Source organism: Bufo bufo, chromosome 6 (assembly GCF_905171765.1).
Source record: "Bufo bufo chromosome 6, aBufBuf1.1, whole genome shotgun sequence".
Taxonomy (NCBI): domain Eukaryota; kingdom Metazoa; phylum Chordata; class Amphibia; order Anura; family Bufonidae; genus Bufo; species Bufo bufo.
Genome location: NC_053394.1, coordinates 176,795,642 through 176,815,879, shown reverse-complemented (window position 1 = coordinate 176,815,879; position 20,238 = coordinate 176,795,642). Strand labels below are relative to the sequence as shown.

The 20,238-nt window shown below is 44.7% G+C and overlaps 1 protein-coding gene across 1 annotated transcript in view; it reads right to left on the bottom strand.

Annotated features, from left to right (window-relative positions):
* Positions 1–409: 409 nt before the first annotated feature.
* LOC121003395 (oocyte zinc finger protein XlCOF22-like) overlaps positions 410–20,238 on the bottom strand; it is a 95,644-nt gene continuing 75,815 nt past the window's right edge. Inside the window, exon 9 of the mRNA XM_040435228.1 lies at positions 410–2,069. Within this exon, the coding sequence (XP_040291162.1) occupies positions 880–2,069 (1,190 nt within the window). The 3' untranslated portion in view covers positions 410–879. The remainder of the gene's footprint in view (positions 2,070–20,238) is intronic.

Below are 20,238 nucleotides of genomic sequence, written 5' to 3'. Positions count from 1 at the left end.
TGGGAAGAGGGCCATTGTCAGATACCATGGGGGAGATTTCTCAAGACCGGTGTTTTCTTGATAACCTCTGCGCTGCCAGAGGATGTGCCTAAATTATTATGAGGCGCACTCCCAGTCATAAATTAGGCTCATCCTCTGGCAGTCTGTGTGCCTTAACTGAAATCTTCGAAAGCTCAGAGCTGCCATAGATTTCTGGCTTTATATGCACCAGAAAACTGGGGTAAATAAAGATAAATTTGTCTTCGTTGTTGTCCACACCCCTTTCCCACATATGCCATGCCCCGTTTTGGAAAAGTGACTTGTGATTTTTCTTTCAAAAAAGCGCATTTAAAAAGTCACAAATGCACAGTTTGCGACTTTTTAAAGCCACTTTTTTGGCACAATTGAGATGATAAATCTCCCCCATATTGTCACAGGCAACTGGGGCAGAGGGGAGTATCGGTTGCGGAAAATCTATTTTGGAACATTAAAGACAAAGGGGGGTGTATCATTAGTGCATGCCAGCTTTGTGCCATGTTAAAGTCAGACATTTTATTTCAGGTTCCGTTTTAAAGCAAAACTTGAGACTTTCTCCCCTTCTCTACGACCCACGATGGGGGAAGGGGGGCAGAACACTGGCATACATCACACCTGAAAACTATGCCAGTTCCTTGCTGGCACAGATTTCATTTTATGGCATAAAAGAAACGCCAAAGTATTTGAGTCTCAGTATTTGAGATCCATAGAGTAAGTATTTTAATAATGTGGTGAACCTTCTTTGGTTGAATGGGAAAACTTTGAGGAAACTGATAGAACAGTAAATGCAAATTCTGATGGAGAACTACTACTGAAGTAAAATAGCAGCTACATTCTGAACATTAAAATTGCTTATTGATTATGTTAAAACATATCACTCAGTCCAGACGTTAAAATGTCTTTTCTAGCATGAGCTCTCTGGTGTATAACGAGATATGATTTCCTGGTGAAACATTTCCCACACTCTGGACATGAAAATGGCTTTTGTCCTGTGTGTGTTCTCTGATGGTTAACAAGATCAGACTTATGCCTAAAACACTTCTCACATTCTGGACATGAGAATGGTCTCTCCCCTGTGTGAATTCTCTCATGCTCAATAAGATGCCATTTTCTGGTAAAGCATTTCCCACATTCTGAACATGGAAATGACTTCTCGACAATGTGGGTTTTCTGATGTTTAACAAGATAGGCCTTCTGGCTAAAACATTTCCCACATTCTGGACATGAAAATGGTGCCTCCTCTGTGTGAGTTAACTGATGTACAATAAGATGCTTTTTCCTAGTAAAACATTTTCCACATTCAGAACATGAAAATGGCTTCTTCCCTGAGTGAGTTCTCAGATGTTCAATAAGAGTAGCTTTCATGGTGAAACATTTTCCACATTCTGAACAACAAAATGGCTTCACCCCTGTGTGAGTTCTCTGATGTTTATAAAGATGGGATTTCTGGGTAAAACATTTCTCACACTCTGAACATGAAAAAGGCTTCTCCCCTGTGTGAATTCTCAGATGTTTAACAAGACTTGATTTCTGAATGAAACGCTTCTCACATTCAGAACATGAAAATGGCTTCTCTCCTGTGTGAGATCTTTGATGTACTAGGAGATCTGATTTCTGACAAAAACATTTATCACATTCTGGACATGAAAATGGCTTTTCTCCTCTGTGCCTTCTTTGATGTTTAAAAAGTTGTGATTTCTGGCGAAAACACTTCCCACATTCTGGGCACGAGAATGGATTTTCATCTCTGTGAATTATTTCATGCTTAGAGAGATTAATTTTTCTTTTAAAATGTTTGCCACATTTGAAACATGTAAATAGTTTACATTCTTTATGTTCTTTACTTCGATTAACAATCTGTGATTGAACAGATGAAGATTCCTTGTGATTAGCGGGATCAGTAGATAGATCTCTGCTGTGAAGGACTGAGGGTATATTTGTTGTAAGAAGTGTTGGGGAATGTTCTTCTTGATTGTCTTCTGTGATACTGTGATGTGTTTCTTCATAATTTGGAGATAAAAGGAGATGGCACACAAAGTCGTCGGCGCAGTCATCTGTTGGAAAAAGGAAAATGATTTTATTTAAAAATGTTCAAATTGATTCCTACAAGAAGCTTCCCTTACAATGATCCAACCTGGATGGGGGATAATTGTTAGAACGTCGGGGATCTGACCGCTGGGATACCTACTAACCACAAGAATGGGGAAGCAGCATTCCCTGTTTAAATGGACATACGTGAAGAGAAAAAAAACAAAAAAATTGGCAAAAAAAGGAAACAAAGGAGTGACTGGATGAATATATTGGGGTAGGGAAATTTTGGAAAGAAAGGAGGGAGGGAAAGAAGATTAGGAGGCGCCAGGAGATGCACCAGATGGTGGTAGTTGGTGATGGAAGTAATAAAAGAGGTAGATACAAAAACAAGCAAACAAAACCAAGCAAACAAAGCAAACACTGATGTTGGTGGTGAGGCAGCTCCTCAAGCCCAAAAAAAAACAGAATCAGTACACAATTATCTGATGAGGGGTGGAGGAGGAAGTGACATCACTTCCTAGTCATCTTTATTCTGGATAAAGTTTGCTAATGTCAGGATTGCTTATGAACAATAAAGTGCTTGAGAAAAAAAAGGGGGAGAAAGCACATGGTCAGTAGTTATCTGATGGGGGGTGGAGGAGGAAGTGACATAACTTCCTAGTCATCTTTAACCTGGATAAAGTTTGCCAATGTCAGGATTGCTTATGAACAATAAAGTGCTTGAGAAAAAAAAGGGGGAGAAAGCACATGGTCGGTCAGCAGTTATCTGATGGGGTGGAGGAGGAAGTGACATCACTTCCTAGTCATCTTTATCCTGGATAAAGTTTGCTAAAGTCAGGATTGCTTATGAACAATAAAGTGCTTGAGGGGAAAAAAAAAAAGCATGAGAAAGCTCATGGTCAGTAGTTATCTGTTAATGGGTGGAGGAGGAAGTGACATCACTTCCTACTCATCTTTAATCTTGATAAAGTTTGTGCATGTCAGGATCACTTATGAACAATAAAGTGCTTGAAAAAATATAGAATGAAAAAGCACATGATTAGCAGTTATCTGATGGGGGGTGGAAGAAGAAGTGACATCACTTTCTAGTCATCTTTATACTGGATAAAGTTTGCTAATGTCAAAATTGCTTCTGAACAATAGAGTACTTGAAAAAAAAAAAGTTATACATATATATATATATATATATATATATATATATAAATGAACTGAAGGTATCGAACAGACAAATATGTTCAATCGCCTATATAAATAAAAATGCATGAATAAACTAATAGAAAAAATAGTAAAATTGATAAGATAGTTGTCATGGCCTTTGGTTTGCGTTGTGACGCTGTTGCCACACTTGCGGTTGCCCGCGGCAATGTGTTGCTGTGAGAGCATGCGGTGGCAGTGTCTTGGCCTTCTGGGTGATTGCTGTGACATGGTTGCCACGCATGCTGTTGCCGGTGGTAACATGTGGTTTAGTATGCTTGTGTGTGCACTTCCCCTTTAAGTTGTAGCCTCCCTCTGTCTGGTGCTGTAAGGGTTAAAGGGTTTCTACCACCAGAAATACTGTTATGTAGCTGACTGACATTAGCGTTAGCAGGCGTTTTTGTAAAAGATGCACTTTTATTATATGCTAATGAGCCTCTAGGTGCTATGTGGGCGTAAAATCAGCACCTAGAGGCTCCGTCCACTCACCCATTATCCCGCCCAGGTCCAATGTTCGGCCCGCCCAGCTCCTCTTGATTGATGCCACGGTCCACCGCATCATTAACGAAATCCCGCGCCTGCGCCGTTCACTTCTGTCTTCGGCGCAGTGAGTAAATGTTGCGCTCCTGGTGCCATATGCCTCACTGCGCCTGCGCCGACTACGTCACAGTGAGGAAGCCGGCATCAGGAGAGCGGCCTTCACTCACTGCGCCGAAGACAGAAGTGAACGGCGCAGGCGCGGGATTTCGTCAATGATGCGGTGGACCGTGGCATCAATCAAGAGGAGCGGGGCGGGCAGAACAGGGGACCTGGGCGGGATAATGGGTGAGTGGACGGAGCCTCTAGGTGCTGATTTTACGCCCACATAGCACCTAGAGGCTCATTAGCATATAATAAAAGTGCATTTTTTACAAAAAAGGCTGCAGGGACTAATGTTAGAAACATACTGTTATGTAGTGCTGACATTAGCGCATCGCTAATGTCAGTCAGCTACATAACAGTATTTCTGGTGGTAGAAACCCTTTAACTCCCTGACTGGGTGTGGTCACTTGGCTTTTATCTTCTGTGGATTCCTGGCTGGAGTCAGTTGTACTTCAGCTGTCGTTGGTGCTGGAGCTCTGCTCCAGTCCAGGTTGTTCTATCTGTCCAGTGAGGGCCACCCTTGTGGTCATCAATGTTATCCCGGTGTCTCCTTCTCTTTCTGTCCCTATTTGTATGGGGTGGGTTATGTTCAGGGTGTTTGTATGTCTAGTTGGTGTTACATGTCTGGTGGTGTTGGGTGCATGTTTACTAGATATTCCCCTGTCTTATGTTTATTGCAGCTATGGGTGTCCTGGGTCCCTGTGTGGTTTGTGGTGTGTGCTGTGTCCTCTAATGTTGGTGTGGACACCAGCACTTGTGCACGGGTTCCAGTCAGTGTGTCTGTGGCAGGTAAGTGTGTTATGGGTTTCGCTTACCTGCCATCTCAATAGCTGTTTGTGTTTCCCCTCCTTGCAGCCTGGCCTTAGTTAGAGACTCCTGTTCCTCCGTGTTGTGGATGAACAGGTAGTCTCTCCCCTGCTCCTCAGTGAGGGATTTCCAGGGCGACTCAGGATATTAGGTATCCAGTGTATGAGCCGTCCCACCATCGGGGTCCGCTCATATGGTGAGGAGTCAGGGAGAGGATTAGGGACGCGGTAGGAGGTGACCTGCTCATTTATCTCTCCTTTTTGGCCAGGCTGATCCCCTTTACCCTCTGACACTGCACGGTGGGGGGTTTCCCCCACTCCCCGCTGTGACAATAGTAATAAAAAGCAATAAAAAAAGTAATAAAATATAGTAATACAAGATGAAATAATAAAGGTATTTTCTACAGATAATTAATAAGGTGCTCAGACCGTGGGGTGGAGATATAATCAAATTAGGCCACAATAAAAATCTATAAAAATATAAATAAATATCAATAAACAGACCACATTTAAAGGAAAATATTGGGTTATCCATTAGTAGTTGTTATGCTCTAGTGTCTCATTTAGACCAAAAGGAGTCAGAGAATTTAAGTGAAAAATCCAATACATTTCCTTCCTACATAATTGTAGGAAGGATTTGGGGACCCATTCTATCGGGGTAAGTCGTAGAAGGGATGCGTCACCACCATGTTTCTGCGCAAAATGTCTGGAGACGCTATGTTTTGCATATTTCTTGTTAATGTTAGAGAGGTGTAAATTGAGCCGGTCTCTGACACTCTGGGTGGTACGGCCAACGTATTGTAGCCCACATGGGCATTCAAGCATGCACACCACATTTGTGGTACTACAATCCATATAACTTGATAGGGGGATTTTTTCGCCTGAAAAATTGATAGTTATTTCTTTGGTTTTGTGAGTTATTGTGCAACAACATTTGCATCGTTTATGTCCACATTTGTGTGATCCCTTTGGTTTTTCTTAGTCACTAGTTGGGTTTCCTTTAACTTAGTGGGCAAGAGGGTGCCAAGATTTGTTTCAAGGTTTTTTTGCTCTTCGATACGTCATATTGGGTGACTTAGGTACGGAATTGCCAATGAACAGGTCTTTTAGAAGGAGTGACCAATTTAGTTTTAAATTTTATTGTGGGATGGTGTATACCTGGTTATGAAGTTATAGATATGTTTGCTACTTTCCTGGGTCTGCGGTTGGTGTTTTTTTTTTTTTGTTGTTTTGGTAACAGGCAGTTTATCTGGGTCTCTTTTTCAAGTTTATTAATTGAGTCAGAGATGAGGCCCTCCGGGTATCTTTTTTCCAGAAATCTGGACTTGACGATTGCTATCTGATCCTTCAGAACTGTATTATCCGAACAATTTTTGTGTATTCGTCTCATTTGCCCGTACGGTATGTTGTGTTTCCATTAATAATAATAGCAGCTTTTGTAATCTAAAAAGCTATTTGCATCGACACTTTTGAAATGCGTGCTTGTCTCGATCTGATTGTTTTCAATGGTTTGTTGTAGATCGAGAAAAACAGCAGTCTTCGGGTCAATTTGTGCGGTAAAGCTCAGATTCCAATCGTTATGATTAATGTTTGACATAAAATTCTCTAAAAGATCTCTCTCGCCTTGCCAAATAAAAATAATATCATCTATATAACGTTTGTAAAGGTTAATGTTTGGGTGATTTAAAAAGCCAAATAATTCTTCAAAAGCCCTCATGAATAAATTAGCGGTTCCCTGATTTTGGATATAAAAGCAATCATGTGCTTTCTCATGCCTTTTTTTTTTTTCTCAAGCACTTTATTGTTCATAAGCAATCCTGACATTAGCAAACTTTATCCAGGTTAAAGATGACTAGGAAGTGATGTCACTTCCTCCTCCACCCCCCATCAGAAAACTGCTGACCATGTGCTTTCTCCCTCGCCCTTTTTCTTTTTCTCAAGCACTTTATTGTTCATAAGCAATCCTGACATTAGCAAACTTTATCCAGGTTAAAGATGACTAGGAAGTGATGTCACTTCCTCCTCCACCCCGCATCAGAAAACTGCTGACCATGTGCTTTCTCCCCCCCTTTTTTTTTTCTCAAGCACTTTATTGTTCATAAGCAATCCTGACATTAGCAAACTTTATCCAGGTTAAAGATGACTAGGAAGTGATGTCACTTCCTCCCCCACCCCTCATCAGATAACTGCTGACCATGTGCTTTTTCCATGCCTATATAAATGTTGTTGTACCTATCTCTGTTATGTCACTTTGCTCTTGAAAAAGGGATATCACCCCCAAAACGCATCAAGCTTTTATTTGTCATTAAACAGACTTCTAATTTACCTTGGAGCCTCGGTACCATCCTTTTGGGGACCAAGAAGCTTGACCTACCATCTACAAGCGTCCCGTGATAAAATTAAATTCATGATTTCCATTGAGAAGTCGGCATGCATGCGTTTCCATGCCTCCACAAACTCAGGGTCGTCTTCATATTGATACATGCATGGGTATCTCATCATTGTTTTGCCTTGCATATATTAATCTATCTGCATACCTGAACTGTTTACTTGTGTCTCTGTCTGTATACCTTTAATGCACTTGTGCACAGGGGAGGGTCGGGATTACCATGGACACGCCCGGTCTCTCTTCCCCTATATAAGGTTATACGTGCAAATGCACGTCATATCCGGCCAGAAGAAGCGCTATTCCAGCGCGAAACGGCCGTCGCCGCCGACGCACACTGTGGTCATCCCGCCCCCCCTGCCAGCGCATGAAGCCCTACTAGAAATAAACGGCTACAAGCACGAAAACGTCCGGTGAGTGCCGCGTCTCTCTTTCCATCTCTACATATTTACCGCTTTACTACGCTGAGCACCATCCTTTGCTGTGTACCTGTTTTCGGCTGCCCTCCCCTGGGTTTGATACGGACACCTACAGACATAGGTGTATGCTTGTAGTGCCGCTGCATTTTCCTTTCCACGCTCCCTTACCTCACTATATTTTTTATATACCTCCTTTTATTTATACCCAAATATCCTGATTGGTTTATAGATTCTCGCCTTACCCTCCATTGTTAATAATCGTTGACATCTATAATTTTCTAATCTTCATCCTAAACTGTCCTTGTGGCGCCCCCTCGGAACTCTCGGGATCCACCTGAAAGAGCACCGCAGACCATTCTCTCACTCATAAATGGAGTGCACACCCATACCACCACTCTACTCATCGCTATGGGGCTGTTGGAGATGGCATTCCCACAGACTGCATACTTGATGAGTGCTTTATGTGGGGCATGGGTCCTCCTTCTCATGATACATAGATCAAAGCTCACCGATCTAACAGTTGTCCCCTACTTAATAGATAACTTGATGTAAGTGAATAACACTTTGAGTTTGTTTTTCCTTTAGTTCCACATTATTAATTCATACTTTATGAAGGTAGTATGTTAAAGGGGTTCTCTGGGAATTAAGAAAATGAAAATACTTAGATATTACTTCATTATAAATATATTACCGAAAACTTTTCATTAGTTATAAAGGCTCGTTTTGTCCAGGGAGCAATCATTAGGAAAAATAAAATGGCTGCCATCCTACTAGTCCACACAAAACGTGTCCTAATTACACAGGAGGACAAGGTAAAGAGCTGCACCATCTTCCTCTCTTACTTGTCAGGGATTATGATCCTGAATACAGTTTAATATGATCTTCAGATGAATCCCTGTAGGAATGGAGTTCATTAGGAGACATGAAGTACAGAGAGATAATGTAGATAATGAGCAGCTGTCACGAGGGTATCAAGAGCCACGTCTGACTCCGTTATACCCGGGGTCAGGAAGTCGCAGCGGGTGGCTGCGCGCTCTATATCTAAAGATCACGTTGTTTCTTAGTGATTGTTTTCTGTGTTTGCCTTGCTATCCTTTTTGTCTCTCTCAGGGATCCGTAGCTTCTCCTCCTCAGCTGTTTCTTGTCTGCCACTCCCTACCTCCTTATATTCTCCCCTCACACTTCTCTAGTTGCCAGTTATAGAGCTTCCTGCCTGGACATCTATACTGACCCACTGGAGTGGTTAATCCTGGTTGTCGTTCCTGAGTGCTACCCTCCGGATCCCTGTTGGGCTTATTGTTGTCTCCTGTTGTCGCCCACCTGGGAATATATGTTGAGTCTGTGTTGTCTGTCCTCCCCTTGGTGTTTTCCCTTAGAGTTAGTGGTGCGGACTAGTGTTCCCATCGCCCTGTTCACTACCTAGGGCTCAGCTCAGGGAAAGCCAGGGTTTTAGGCACGTGATCGGCGTACGGGTGAGGAGCCCGTCTAGGGACGTCAGGGCAGCCAGGTGCCAGCCGCCAGGTGAGTCAGGGGTCACCATCTTCCCTCTCACTTGGGCAGGGCCTTCCTTGTTCCCTCCCTCTGTGTCACGTATGTGATAGCCACGCCGACCGTGATATTATAACTGGCCCTTACTTTTTGAGAAAAAAAAATAAAAAATTTATATAATTTTTTGTTTGTTGTTTTTTTTTTCTCTCTCTACTTAGAATCCAATATGGATCCTATTGATGCCTTGGCAGAACAGCTTCAAAGCCTGTCTTTGGAGGTGGCAGGATTGAAGGCGTCTGTTCTCCAACAACAGCAGGAAATGCAGCAGACCGCACCCCCAGCGGTTGCTATGGGTAACCAGGTTGTCACTGAACCCAAGGTTGCTCTTCCCGACAGATTTTCTGGGGGAAGGGACAAATTTGCGACGTTCCGTGAGGCCTGCAAATTATATTTTAAGTTGCGCCCTTACTCCTCAGGTCATGAAGAACAGCGGGTAGGGATTGTCATTTCCCTGCTTCAGGGGGATCCGCAATCCTGGGCGTTCTCGTTACCCCCTGGTTCTCAGGCTCTTCGGTCAGTGGAGGGATTTTTTGGGGCTTTGGGTCTCATATATGATGACCCTGACCGAGTCGCCCTGGCTGAGTCGAAGTTACGGAGACTCCTACAGGGAGATCGGTCAGCAGAGGAATATTGCTCAGAGTTCCGTAGGTGGGCTACAGATACTCAGTGGAACGACCCGGCTCTCAGGAGTCAGTTCTGCTCTGGGTTATCTGAAAGGTTTAAGGATGCACTGGCGCTGTATGAGACCCCCCTTTCCCTTGATGCTGTTATGTCCCTCTCTATCAGAATAGATAGACGTCTTAGGGAGAGATCGAAAATTCCGGAGCAATTGGTTACCTCTCCCAAGCAACAGTCAGCCTGTACTGACTTAGATGAGCCTATGCAGCTAGGCGGAACTTCTCGTCAGGTCCGTCCTCCCGAGGTTCGCCGTAGGGGGGGGGCTTGTTTTTTCTGTGGGGGGAGGGGTCATTTCATTAATGTCTGTCCCTCCTTTCTCAAAAACAAAAGACCGTCGGAAAACTACTAACCCCGGGCTGTGCGGAGGATGTCAGCCGGGGGGTATACGTTTCCTCCATACGAACATCTCAATTTGTGTTACCAGCGGTCATTGTTTTTGGTGTTAAGACGGAGTCTATTTCTGTTTTTCTAGACAGTGGAGCAGGGGTAAACTTGATTGATGCCCATTTTGCCCGCACTATGGGTTTGTCTCTCTGTACGCTGCAGAGACCTATTCCCGTATTCGCTATAGATTCTGCTCCTCTGTCTCAGAGAAACCTCACCCACATTGTTCGTAATTTACACCTTCGGGTAGGGGACCACCATAATGAGTGTCTTTCATGTTACGTTCTGGAGGGCCTTCCCTCTCCGGTGGTATTGGGTCTTCCCTGGTTGGTAGCGCACAATCCAGTGGTGGATTGGCAGGCCAGGGAGATATTGGAGTGGAGTGAGCATTGCAGAGAGAATTGCTTAAATAACAATTGCTTAATCGCCTCCATAGCTTCCCTACCTACATTTATTTCGGACTTTGAGGACGTTTTTTCTGAAAAGGGTTGTCAGAAACTACCACCTCATCGTCCTTATGATTGCCCGGTTAACCTGATTCCCGGGGCAAAATTACCCAAGTCCAGGTTGTATAATCTTTCGGGTCCCGAGACACAAGCCATGAAAGATTATATCTCCGAGAGTCTGGCTAAGGGACACATCAGACCCTCTTCTTCACCCGTGGCTGCAGGGTTTTTCTTTGTTAAAAAGAAAGATGGGGGCCTGCGTCCTTGCTTAGATTTCCGTGAGTTAAACCAGATAACCATCCGTGACCCATACCCTCTTCCTCTCATTCCTGACCTTTTTAATCAGATTGCGGGTGCTAAGTGGTTCTCCAAACTTGATCTTAGGGGGGCCTACAATCTGATTCGTATCAGGGAAGGGGATGAGTGGAAGACAGCTTTTAACACCCCTGAGGGGCATTATGAAAATCTAGTTATGCCTTTCGGTCTGACCAATGCCCCTGCTGTCTTCCAACATTTCGTTAATGATATTTTTAGTCATCTCATCGGCAGGTTTGTAGTCATATACCTAGATGATATCTTAATTTATTCGGCTGATCTGAAAACACATGAGGTGCATGTCAGGCAAGTACTGCAGGTCCTACGGACGAATAAATTATATGCAAAAATTGAAAAATGTGTCTTCGCTGTTCAGGAATTACAGTTCCTGGGATATCTATTATCTGCTTCAGGTTTCCGCATGGATCCTGGGAAGGTCCAGGCAATTTTAGATTGGGATCTTCCTGAGAACCTTAAAGCCCTACAACGGTTTTTGGGTTTCGCTAATTTCTATAGAAAGTTCATTAAAAATTATTCAGTGATCGTTAAACCCCTTACCGACATGACTAGGAAGGGGACGGATTTTTCCAAATGGTCTGACGCCGCTAAAGATGCATTTTCCTCTCTAAAGGAGAGGTTTACCTCGGCACCTGTTCTAATTCAACCTGATGTCTCCCAGCCTTTTATTGTCGAGGTAGATGCGTCAGAGGTGGGAGTGGGAGCTGTATTGTCTCAGGGTCCGTCTCCTGGCAAATGGCGTCCTTGCGCTTTCTTTTCCAAAAAATTATCTTCTGCGGAGAAGAATTATGATATTGGAAATAGGGAACTGTTGGCGATTAAACTGGTGCTTGAAGAGTGGCGTCACTTCTTAGAGGGAGCAATCCACCCCGTCACGGTGATTACGGATCACAAGAACCTTCTGTACCTAGAATCGGCTAAGCGTCTCACCCCTAGACAAGCTAGGTGGTCGCTATTCTTTACCAGATTTAACTTTGTAATCACCTATCGTCCTGGGGCAAAAAATACCAAGGCAGACGCATTATCTCGTAGTTTCCCTGGAGGGGGTAATGTTTGTGATCCGGTACCTATTTTACAAAGAGGAGTGGTTGTCTCTGCTGTACACTCTGTTCTAGAGGGAAAGGTGTTAGAGGCTCAGGGGGACGCCCCGGCCTCTTGCCCCTCAGAGAAATTGTTTGTACCGTTAAACCTGCGTCTTGAATTATTAAAAGAACATCATAATTCGGCACTTGCTGGACACCCGGGTAGTAAAGCAACCTTGGAGCTTTTATCTCGTCGTTTTTGGTGGCCAAGGTTGCGTCAGGATGTAATGGATTTCGTGTCTACTTGTTCTACTTGTGCACGCGCGAAAGTCTCTCATACACGTCCAGCAGGGTCTTTATTGCCACTTTTCATCCCCAATAGGCCATGGACACATCTGTCAATGGATTTCATCACTGACTTACCGTTGTCGGCGGGTAAAACGGTTATCTTGGTAGTAGTAGACAGGTTTAGCAAAATGGTACACTTTATTGCGCTACCCGCACTTCCTAATGCTAAAACTCTCGCTCAGGTGTTTATCAGTGAAATCGTGAAGCTTCACGGGGTCCCTTCCGATGTGGTTTCGGATCGGGGAACCCAGTTTATTTCTAAGTTTTGGAAAGCTTTTTGTTCCCGTTTGGGGGTTCACTTGTCCTTTTCCTCAGCTTTCCATCCTCAGTCGAATGGACAGACTGAGCGTACCAACCAAAACCTAGAAACATATTTAAGGTGTTTTGTGTCTGAAAACCAAGAGTTGTGTTCATCATATTTACCGTTAGCTGAGTTTGCCATAAATAATCATTATCAGGAGTCCACTGGCAAGTCACCATTCCTTGGTGCATACGGTTTTCATCCCCAATTTTGTACTTTCAAAGAGGGGGGGTCTTCTGGGGTTCCCGAAGAGGAAAGGTTTTCTTCATCTCTTTCATCGGTATGGCAGAAGGTGCAAGTTAACTTGAAAAAGATGAGTGGTAAATATAAATGCATGGCCGATAAGAAACGGTCGCCAGGTCCGGACCTAGGAGTGAATGACTATGTGTGGTTGTCTACTAGGAATATTAAGTTGAAGGTTCCTTCTTGGAAACTGGGTCCTAGGTTCATTGGTCCCTATAAAATAGTAGCCGTCATTAACCCTGTGGCTTTTCGCCTGGAGCTACCTCAGACTTTTAAGATCCATAACGTCTTCCATAAATCGTTACTCAAGAAGTATGTTCCACCTCTAGAACCATCGCCGCTGCCACCTCCTCCTGTCATTGTGGCTGGTAATCTGGAGTTTCAAATAGCCAGAATTGTTGATTCTCGTCGGGTCCGCCGCTCTCTTCAGTATCTGGTGCATTGGAGGGGTTACGGTCCCGAGGAAAGAATGTGGGTTCCAGCGTCAGAGGTAAACGCCAACAGGTTAATTCAGACTTTCCATGCCTCTCATCCGGAGAGACCTGGTCCTGAGTGTCCGGAGGCCCCTCGTGAAAGGGGGGGTACTGTCACGAGGGTATCAAGAGCCACGTCTGACTCCGTTATACCCGGGGTCAGGAAGTCGCAGCGGGTGGCTGCGCGCTCTATATCTAAAGATCACGTTGTTTCTTAGTGATTGTTTTCTGTGTTTGCCTTGCTATCCTTTTTGTCTCTCTCAGGGATCCGTAGCTTCTCCTCCTCAGCTGTTTCTTGTCTGCCACTCCCTACCTCCTTATATTCTCCCCTCACACTTCTCTAGTTGCCAGTTATAGAGCTTCCTGCCTGGACATCTATACTGACCCACTGGAGTGGTTAATCCTGGTTGTCGTTCCTGAGTGCTACCCTCCGGATCCCTGTTGGGCTTATTGTTGTCTCCTGTTGTCGCCCACCTGGGAATATATGTTGAGTCTGTGTTGTCTGTCCTCCCCTTGGTGTTTTCCCTTAGAGTTAGTGGTGCGGACTAGTGTTCCCATCGCCCTGTTCACTACCTAGGGCTCAGCTCAGGGAAAGCCAGGGCTTTAGGCACGTGATCGGCGTACGGGTGAGGAGCCCGTCTAGGGACGTCAGGGCAGCCAGGTGCCAGCCGCCAGGTGAGTCAGGGGTCACCATCTTCCCTCTCACTTGGGCAGGGCCTTCCTCGTTCCCTCCCTCTGTGTCACGTATGTGATAGCCACACCGACCGTGATAGCAGCACTTGTATGCAGTCTCCATTAACACAGTCTGTCCTGTCCGTCCTCTGTACTTCATGTCTCCTCATGAACTCCATTCCCACCGAGATTCAGCTGAATATCTTATCAGCTGTATTCAGGATCATAATCCCTGACAAGTAGGGTAGAAAGGAGGATGATTAGGACAGGTTTTGTGAGTGCTAATATGACGGCGGCCATTTTATTTCTCCTAATGTATTTTCATTTTCTTAATTCCCAGAGAATCCCTTTAATGACACAATCAGCACGTAAGCCAAACAATCCTTTACATTAAAGTGAATCTGCCTCCTTAATATGCTTTGGGCATCATGTTAAAGAGCAGGAAGAGTTGAGTAAATTGGTAAATACAGAAGTTTCGTGATAAAGACTCAGTATAACTTGTATTTTATTTGTTTAAACCATTAACGTTCACGTTAAAATTGATTAAACCCTCCCGAAAATGACACTTTTTTAATTGTAGATTTTGAAATTATGTCTGAAGTGAATATAACTAGGACACAAGTGCATTTAACACCTTAGTGACATAAAATATTTTAGCCTTAAAGAAGAACTCCTGCAAAAATGTTTATTCTCTGACCTGCTAGAAAGAAACATGATGTAATCTGTAGTGAATGTAATCTTCTTACCAGCATTTGTATTGGTGAGCTATCCCCTCCCTTCTAATTTTTAGATGTCATGTGACCAACTCTCTGATCTCCAACTGACACAGGACAGAAAGTCAGTTACTTCTCTATTCATTCCTATGAGACTGAGGCTCCCATAGGAATATATAGAGAAACTGACTTCTTGTCCACACATAAGATGCTGTGTTATTTGGAAAGTCTGATTGCTGGTCACATGAGACAGCTGAGAAGCAGAAGAGAGAGGATAACTCACAAATACAGACACTGGTAAGAAGATTACCTTCACTACAGATTACATCATGTATTTCTAGCAGGTCAGAGAATATTTTTTTTTTGCGGTAGTACATCTTTAAAGGGAAAAAGAACAGTGTATAATGCAGGGATGCACAACCTACGGGCCCTTCAGCTGTTTTAAAACTACAGCTTCCTAGCATGCCTGGACAGCCTACAGCTATTAGGGCATTCTGGGAGTTGTACTTTTCGCCTGCGCCTCCACAACGGCACTCCAAGAGGAGGGTTTCCCCGCCTCCCCAGGACAGGAAACAACGTAGAAGCTCAATCTTTAAAAGCCCCCTCCCCTTACCTGCTTCAGTTTGTTGCGTGGAAGCCGGTCCTGCCAGGTCCGGGGTTCTTGGACGCGCGGCCTGGATAAGGTTGCCCCATTCGAAAGGGCCGTGCAGAGGTCGGGGGTTTGGCAGATTTCTGTCCCCGTTTCTTTGGCATAAGTCCTTTGCTTAAGGCAGTTCCCCTGCTCATTGGGGGAACGAGGGATCGCACGCATGCGCACAGGCCGGAAGTGTTGTCGCCAGTTCTCGGCGTCACTTCCAGTAGCGGGTGACGTCATACAAGTGGCGGATATGAGACCGGGAGTAGGGAGTTCGGCGTCCAGCAGCGCTGTCCGGTGAACATGTCGGCTCCCATGGAAGCTCCTGAGTCCCGCAAGCCTGTGGATCCTGCTGCCAAGAGCCCGGTAAGCCTCCTTCCTGTCTGAAACTGACCCTGCTAAGAAAGGGGGGTGGGAAACACTTTATAATATCCCTCACTGGTGCGGTGCTGGTGTTAAATAAGAGAGTCACTGTAGTCAGAGCCCTAAAAATTTGAAATATTACTTTGCAGGGCAAGGACACCAGCACCAGAAGATCTGAGGATTCATTAGCTAAGAAGAAATGTGCAATCTGTAAAAAGACCCTACCCTCTAAATCAAAGAAAACATTATGTCCAAAATTCATGGACAAAATAGTTTCGGAGGAAGCACCCTCTTTTCTTGAATCAATCAGAGGCATGATTAAGGAAGAGGTCCAATCAGCGATTGATACAAGGCTGCCTCCGCGTTCTCCTCAGCCCTCTACCTCACAAAGATCTCAGATGTCAGACCTTCAGTTGGAGCCGGACTCTGAGGAGGGAGAGGTATTATCTCTTGGAGAATCTGAATCCTCTGATGATGAATCAGATACAGAAAGACTATTAAAGACCATTAGGGCTACAATGAAAATAGAAGAGACTAAGGAGCCTCAGTCTATTCAGGACAGAATGTTCCAGGGGCTGGGAGAAAAGAAAAGAAAGGTATTTCCTGTACATAGTAACATTAAAATGTTGATTAAAAAGGAATGGAAAGATCCGGAGAAAAAAAATGTAATTCCCACCTCCTTTAAAAGGAAATATCCATTTACTGAGGAGGACAAAACGCCTAAGATTGATGCGCCTGTAGCCCGGATATCTAAGAAGACTTCTCTCCCGTTTGAAGACATGGTCCTCTTAAAAGATCCCATGGAGGGGGTGTGGCCGAGCCAGCATGGAGTGAGGAAGCAGGATTGCAGTGCTCCTACAAAATCCTGTGAAATATCCTTTATACACCTGGCATAATTGTTTTTTTTTGAGCGCATTCACTATATGTTGGACCCCTTCATACTTGGGGACACTCTGCCCGGTGCTGGATTGCTGAGTTTTGGCTGTGGTGCTGTGGATGCCGACGGATTGAGGGAGAGGAGCAGAGGGACGCAAACTGAGGAGAGTGTGGAGTGAGGCCGGGACACGATCCGCCACAAGGTACACAGTGCAGGTACGGCTTGCTGAAAGTTGCTAACAACTTACCTTGGACTGCTGCCGATACCTGCAGGAATCTTGAGCTCAAGACCGAGGCGGGAAGAAGCCGCGCGGTGGGCGCCATCTTGCCGTTAAGTGTATGTGCAGAGGCGCTCCTCTCTGCCCCAGCAAACGGAGTGGATCGGCGAAACGCTCTGTATCTCCCTACTTCCACTATTATCCTGAAGTCCTGCAGTGGTAATCCTGTTAGGAGCCCTTATATATGAAAGCTGCAGAGTTCACCGCAGTTTATATGAAAGTTTAATGGTGGTGCTGGTGTACTTATCCCACTCCCCCCTGAGGAATGTAAAGATAACTGGCAGTCTACTTGGCTGAGTGGCAGGACTTGCTGAATTTAATAAAGCCTCATCTTGATTTGCTGCATGAGTGACAAACCCCAGCAGATCTTTAAAGTGTCTGTGGACTATTTCTATGGGCCGCAAAACTTCTTCTGTGGCTCCATCATCTGTTAAACGATTCATGGACGCCATGAGTCAAACTGAAGAGGAAAGTGAGGGGTCTCCTGTCCCTGGTTCCTCTGCTGAAGCCTCTCAAATTATGAAAGCTATAGCTGCCTGTCAAGCTGCTCTTACATCAAAGATAGACCATCTACAGTCTGCGCTTAGCTGTTTGCGACACGATTTTGACAAAATACGTGAAAGAACATCTGCAGTGGAGCAAAGAGTGAGTGATGTGGAAGATGCGTCCAGAGCAGCTGGAAATAACACCAGGCAGCTGCTGCAACAGGTACAGATGCTGCAAGCCAGGGCGGAGGACGCTGAGAACCGCAATAGACGTAACAACGTCCGTATCCTGGGCTTACCGGAGCGAGCAGAAGGGTCTCCCCCAGAAATTTTTGCGGAACAGCTCATAAAAGAAGTGTTACATCCCATCTCATTTTCCAGTTGCTTTGTTATAGAAAGGGCACATCGGATTCCAACCAGGCCCTTACCGCCGGGATCCCCTGCTAGACCTTTCATCATGAAGATCCTGAACTACAGGGACAGAGACGATATTTTGCTAGCTGCTCGACAGAAGGGGAATGTCAGCTATGAGAATGTCCGTTTGTCCTTTTACCCGGACTTTACTGCAGAGGTCCAGAAGAAAAGGAAGCAGTTTACTGAGGTCCGAGCGCGGCTGAGGGACAAAAATGTGAAATATGCCATGATCTACCCTTCTCGCTTGAGGGTGCAGGATGGTGAAACAGTCCATTTTTTTAGTACTCCTGAAGAGGCTACTGAATGGATTGAGAGAAATCTAAATGCAAGGCCTCACCGCTGATGGTTTATACTATAGTGTTGGCAGCTGAAGCAAATAATACTTGATTAAATGTTAAATTGTTTTGCTGACAAGATGGTTGGGGGAGGGGGGGAGTATCTGGTTTAAATGCACCATTATTACTCCTGTTAGATTCCCTGTTCTTTGACTTTGTCTATTGATCAGATGTTTAACCCCATATTGGTATGCTGGGTGGCAACACCCTGTATGACTATGCACTGTTGTGGGTAGACGTATATACTTGCTTCCTATCACCAACGTACCTATATGGTATATATGTTCTAATGAGTTAGGGTAGGTTATCGTACCCAGGAGTTGCTAGTTTGGGGTGTCAGGCTCAACCATGTTAGGAAGGTTTGGGCAGGGTGGGTTAGGGAGGTTGGGAATGGGTGGGTTGAAGAGAGTTTCTCTGTTGAGGGGTTCTTTGATGTGGATTGTGTGTGTGCGTGAATGGGCCTTCATTGGTCGGAGATTATGGAGATGTTATCTTTGGAAGAATAAATGGCGGTAATTAAGCTACTTTCGTGGAATGTTCGGGGTCTGAATGATAAGATTAAAGTCTTTAGTGTTCAATTATCTGAAGAGGTATAACCCTGACATAATGTTATTGCAAGAAACGCACCTGCAGGGCCAGAAAGTACTAGCTTTGCGGCGCCCATGGATAGGCCCCACATATCATGCGGTTTACTCAAACTACGCTAGAGGCGTGTCTATTTTAATTGCTAAAAGTCTTCCATTTCAAATACTATCTGTGCAGCTAGACCCTTATAGTAGGTATGTGATTTTACATGCTTGTGTCAGAGGCCTGAAGTACCTATTTGTGGGACTATATATTCCTCCGCCATTCCGCAGAGAGGTCCTAGACTTAATTACAGCTAAAATAGCAGGATTTCCAGCAATTATTATGGGTGACTATAATGCCACTTTAGATCCTATACGGGACAGAAGGGTTCCCCAGGCCTCACACAACAATGTCCTATCACATTGGGCTAATACTTATGATTTAGTAGAGACGTGGCGCTATTTCCACCCCACAGATGCGCAATTCTCTTGCTATTCAGCTTCTACTGGCTCACTCTCTCGTATAGATCTGGCCTTTGTCAGCAGAGACTTATCCCCCTATATCAAGTCTAGTGATTATCTACCGAGAGGAGTTTCAGACCATGCCCCCCTCCTTCTGATACTGTCACAGCCGCTGGCTTCGACTGATAAGCAGTGGCGGTTAAACTCTATGTGGCTCGAGGTATTACCTGTGGTGAGCGAGAGTCTAGATGCAATGGGGAACTACTGGGCAGAAAATGAAGGGTCTACGAATCCTCTGGTAGAATGGGATGCTTTCAAATCAGTAATGACAGGGGCATTGATTGCTGCTATTGCAACTCATAGAAAGGAACTGAATATCAAACGGATAAAACTAGAGACGGAACTAGCTGATAAGGAGAGGTTATATATACTAGATCCGTGCCCTGAGAAGCAGACTTTGTGGCTTGAGGCGCAGCGTAGGTTTACTTTGCATTTAACTGAATATACTGAGAAGAAACTTTTAAATCAGAGGCAAACTATTTTTTCAGATGGTGATAAGTGTGGCAGGGCCTTGGCGTACTTGACTAGATCTGAGACACAGAAAACGGTGGTGGCGGGAGTTCTGAATGACCAAGGGATCTTATTGAGGGAGCCTAGAGATGTCTGCCGACAGTTTGCCTCCTATTATGAAACATTGTATGCCCCCAAGATCACGTGTACTTCGGAGGAAATTGTCAATTTCTTAGCAGGTATTAATATTCCTTCTTTGGACAGAGATGACAGGGGAGCCCTGGCGGCAGACATATCTGACCTGGCGATTGAAACGGCCATTAGTTCCTTAGCAACCAAGAAAACCCCGGGACCCGATGGATTTCCTGCTGAATGGTATAAGCGATTTTCTAAAGACCTGGTTAGTAGATTTGGGAAGCTGTTGAGGTATGCACTGGAAAGTGGTTCGTTGCCACCGTCCTTTCTGGAGGCAACGATAGTAGTGATTCACAAGTCGGGGAAACCATCTGACCAGTGTAGCTCTTATCGACCTATCTCACTTCTGAATCTTGACGTCAAAATCTTTGCGAAGGTACTGGCGTTAAGATTGCGGGGGGTAATTCTCTCCTTGGTTGGGGTAGATCAATCGGGTTTTATGCCAGGGAAAACCACAGATATTAAT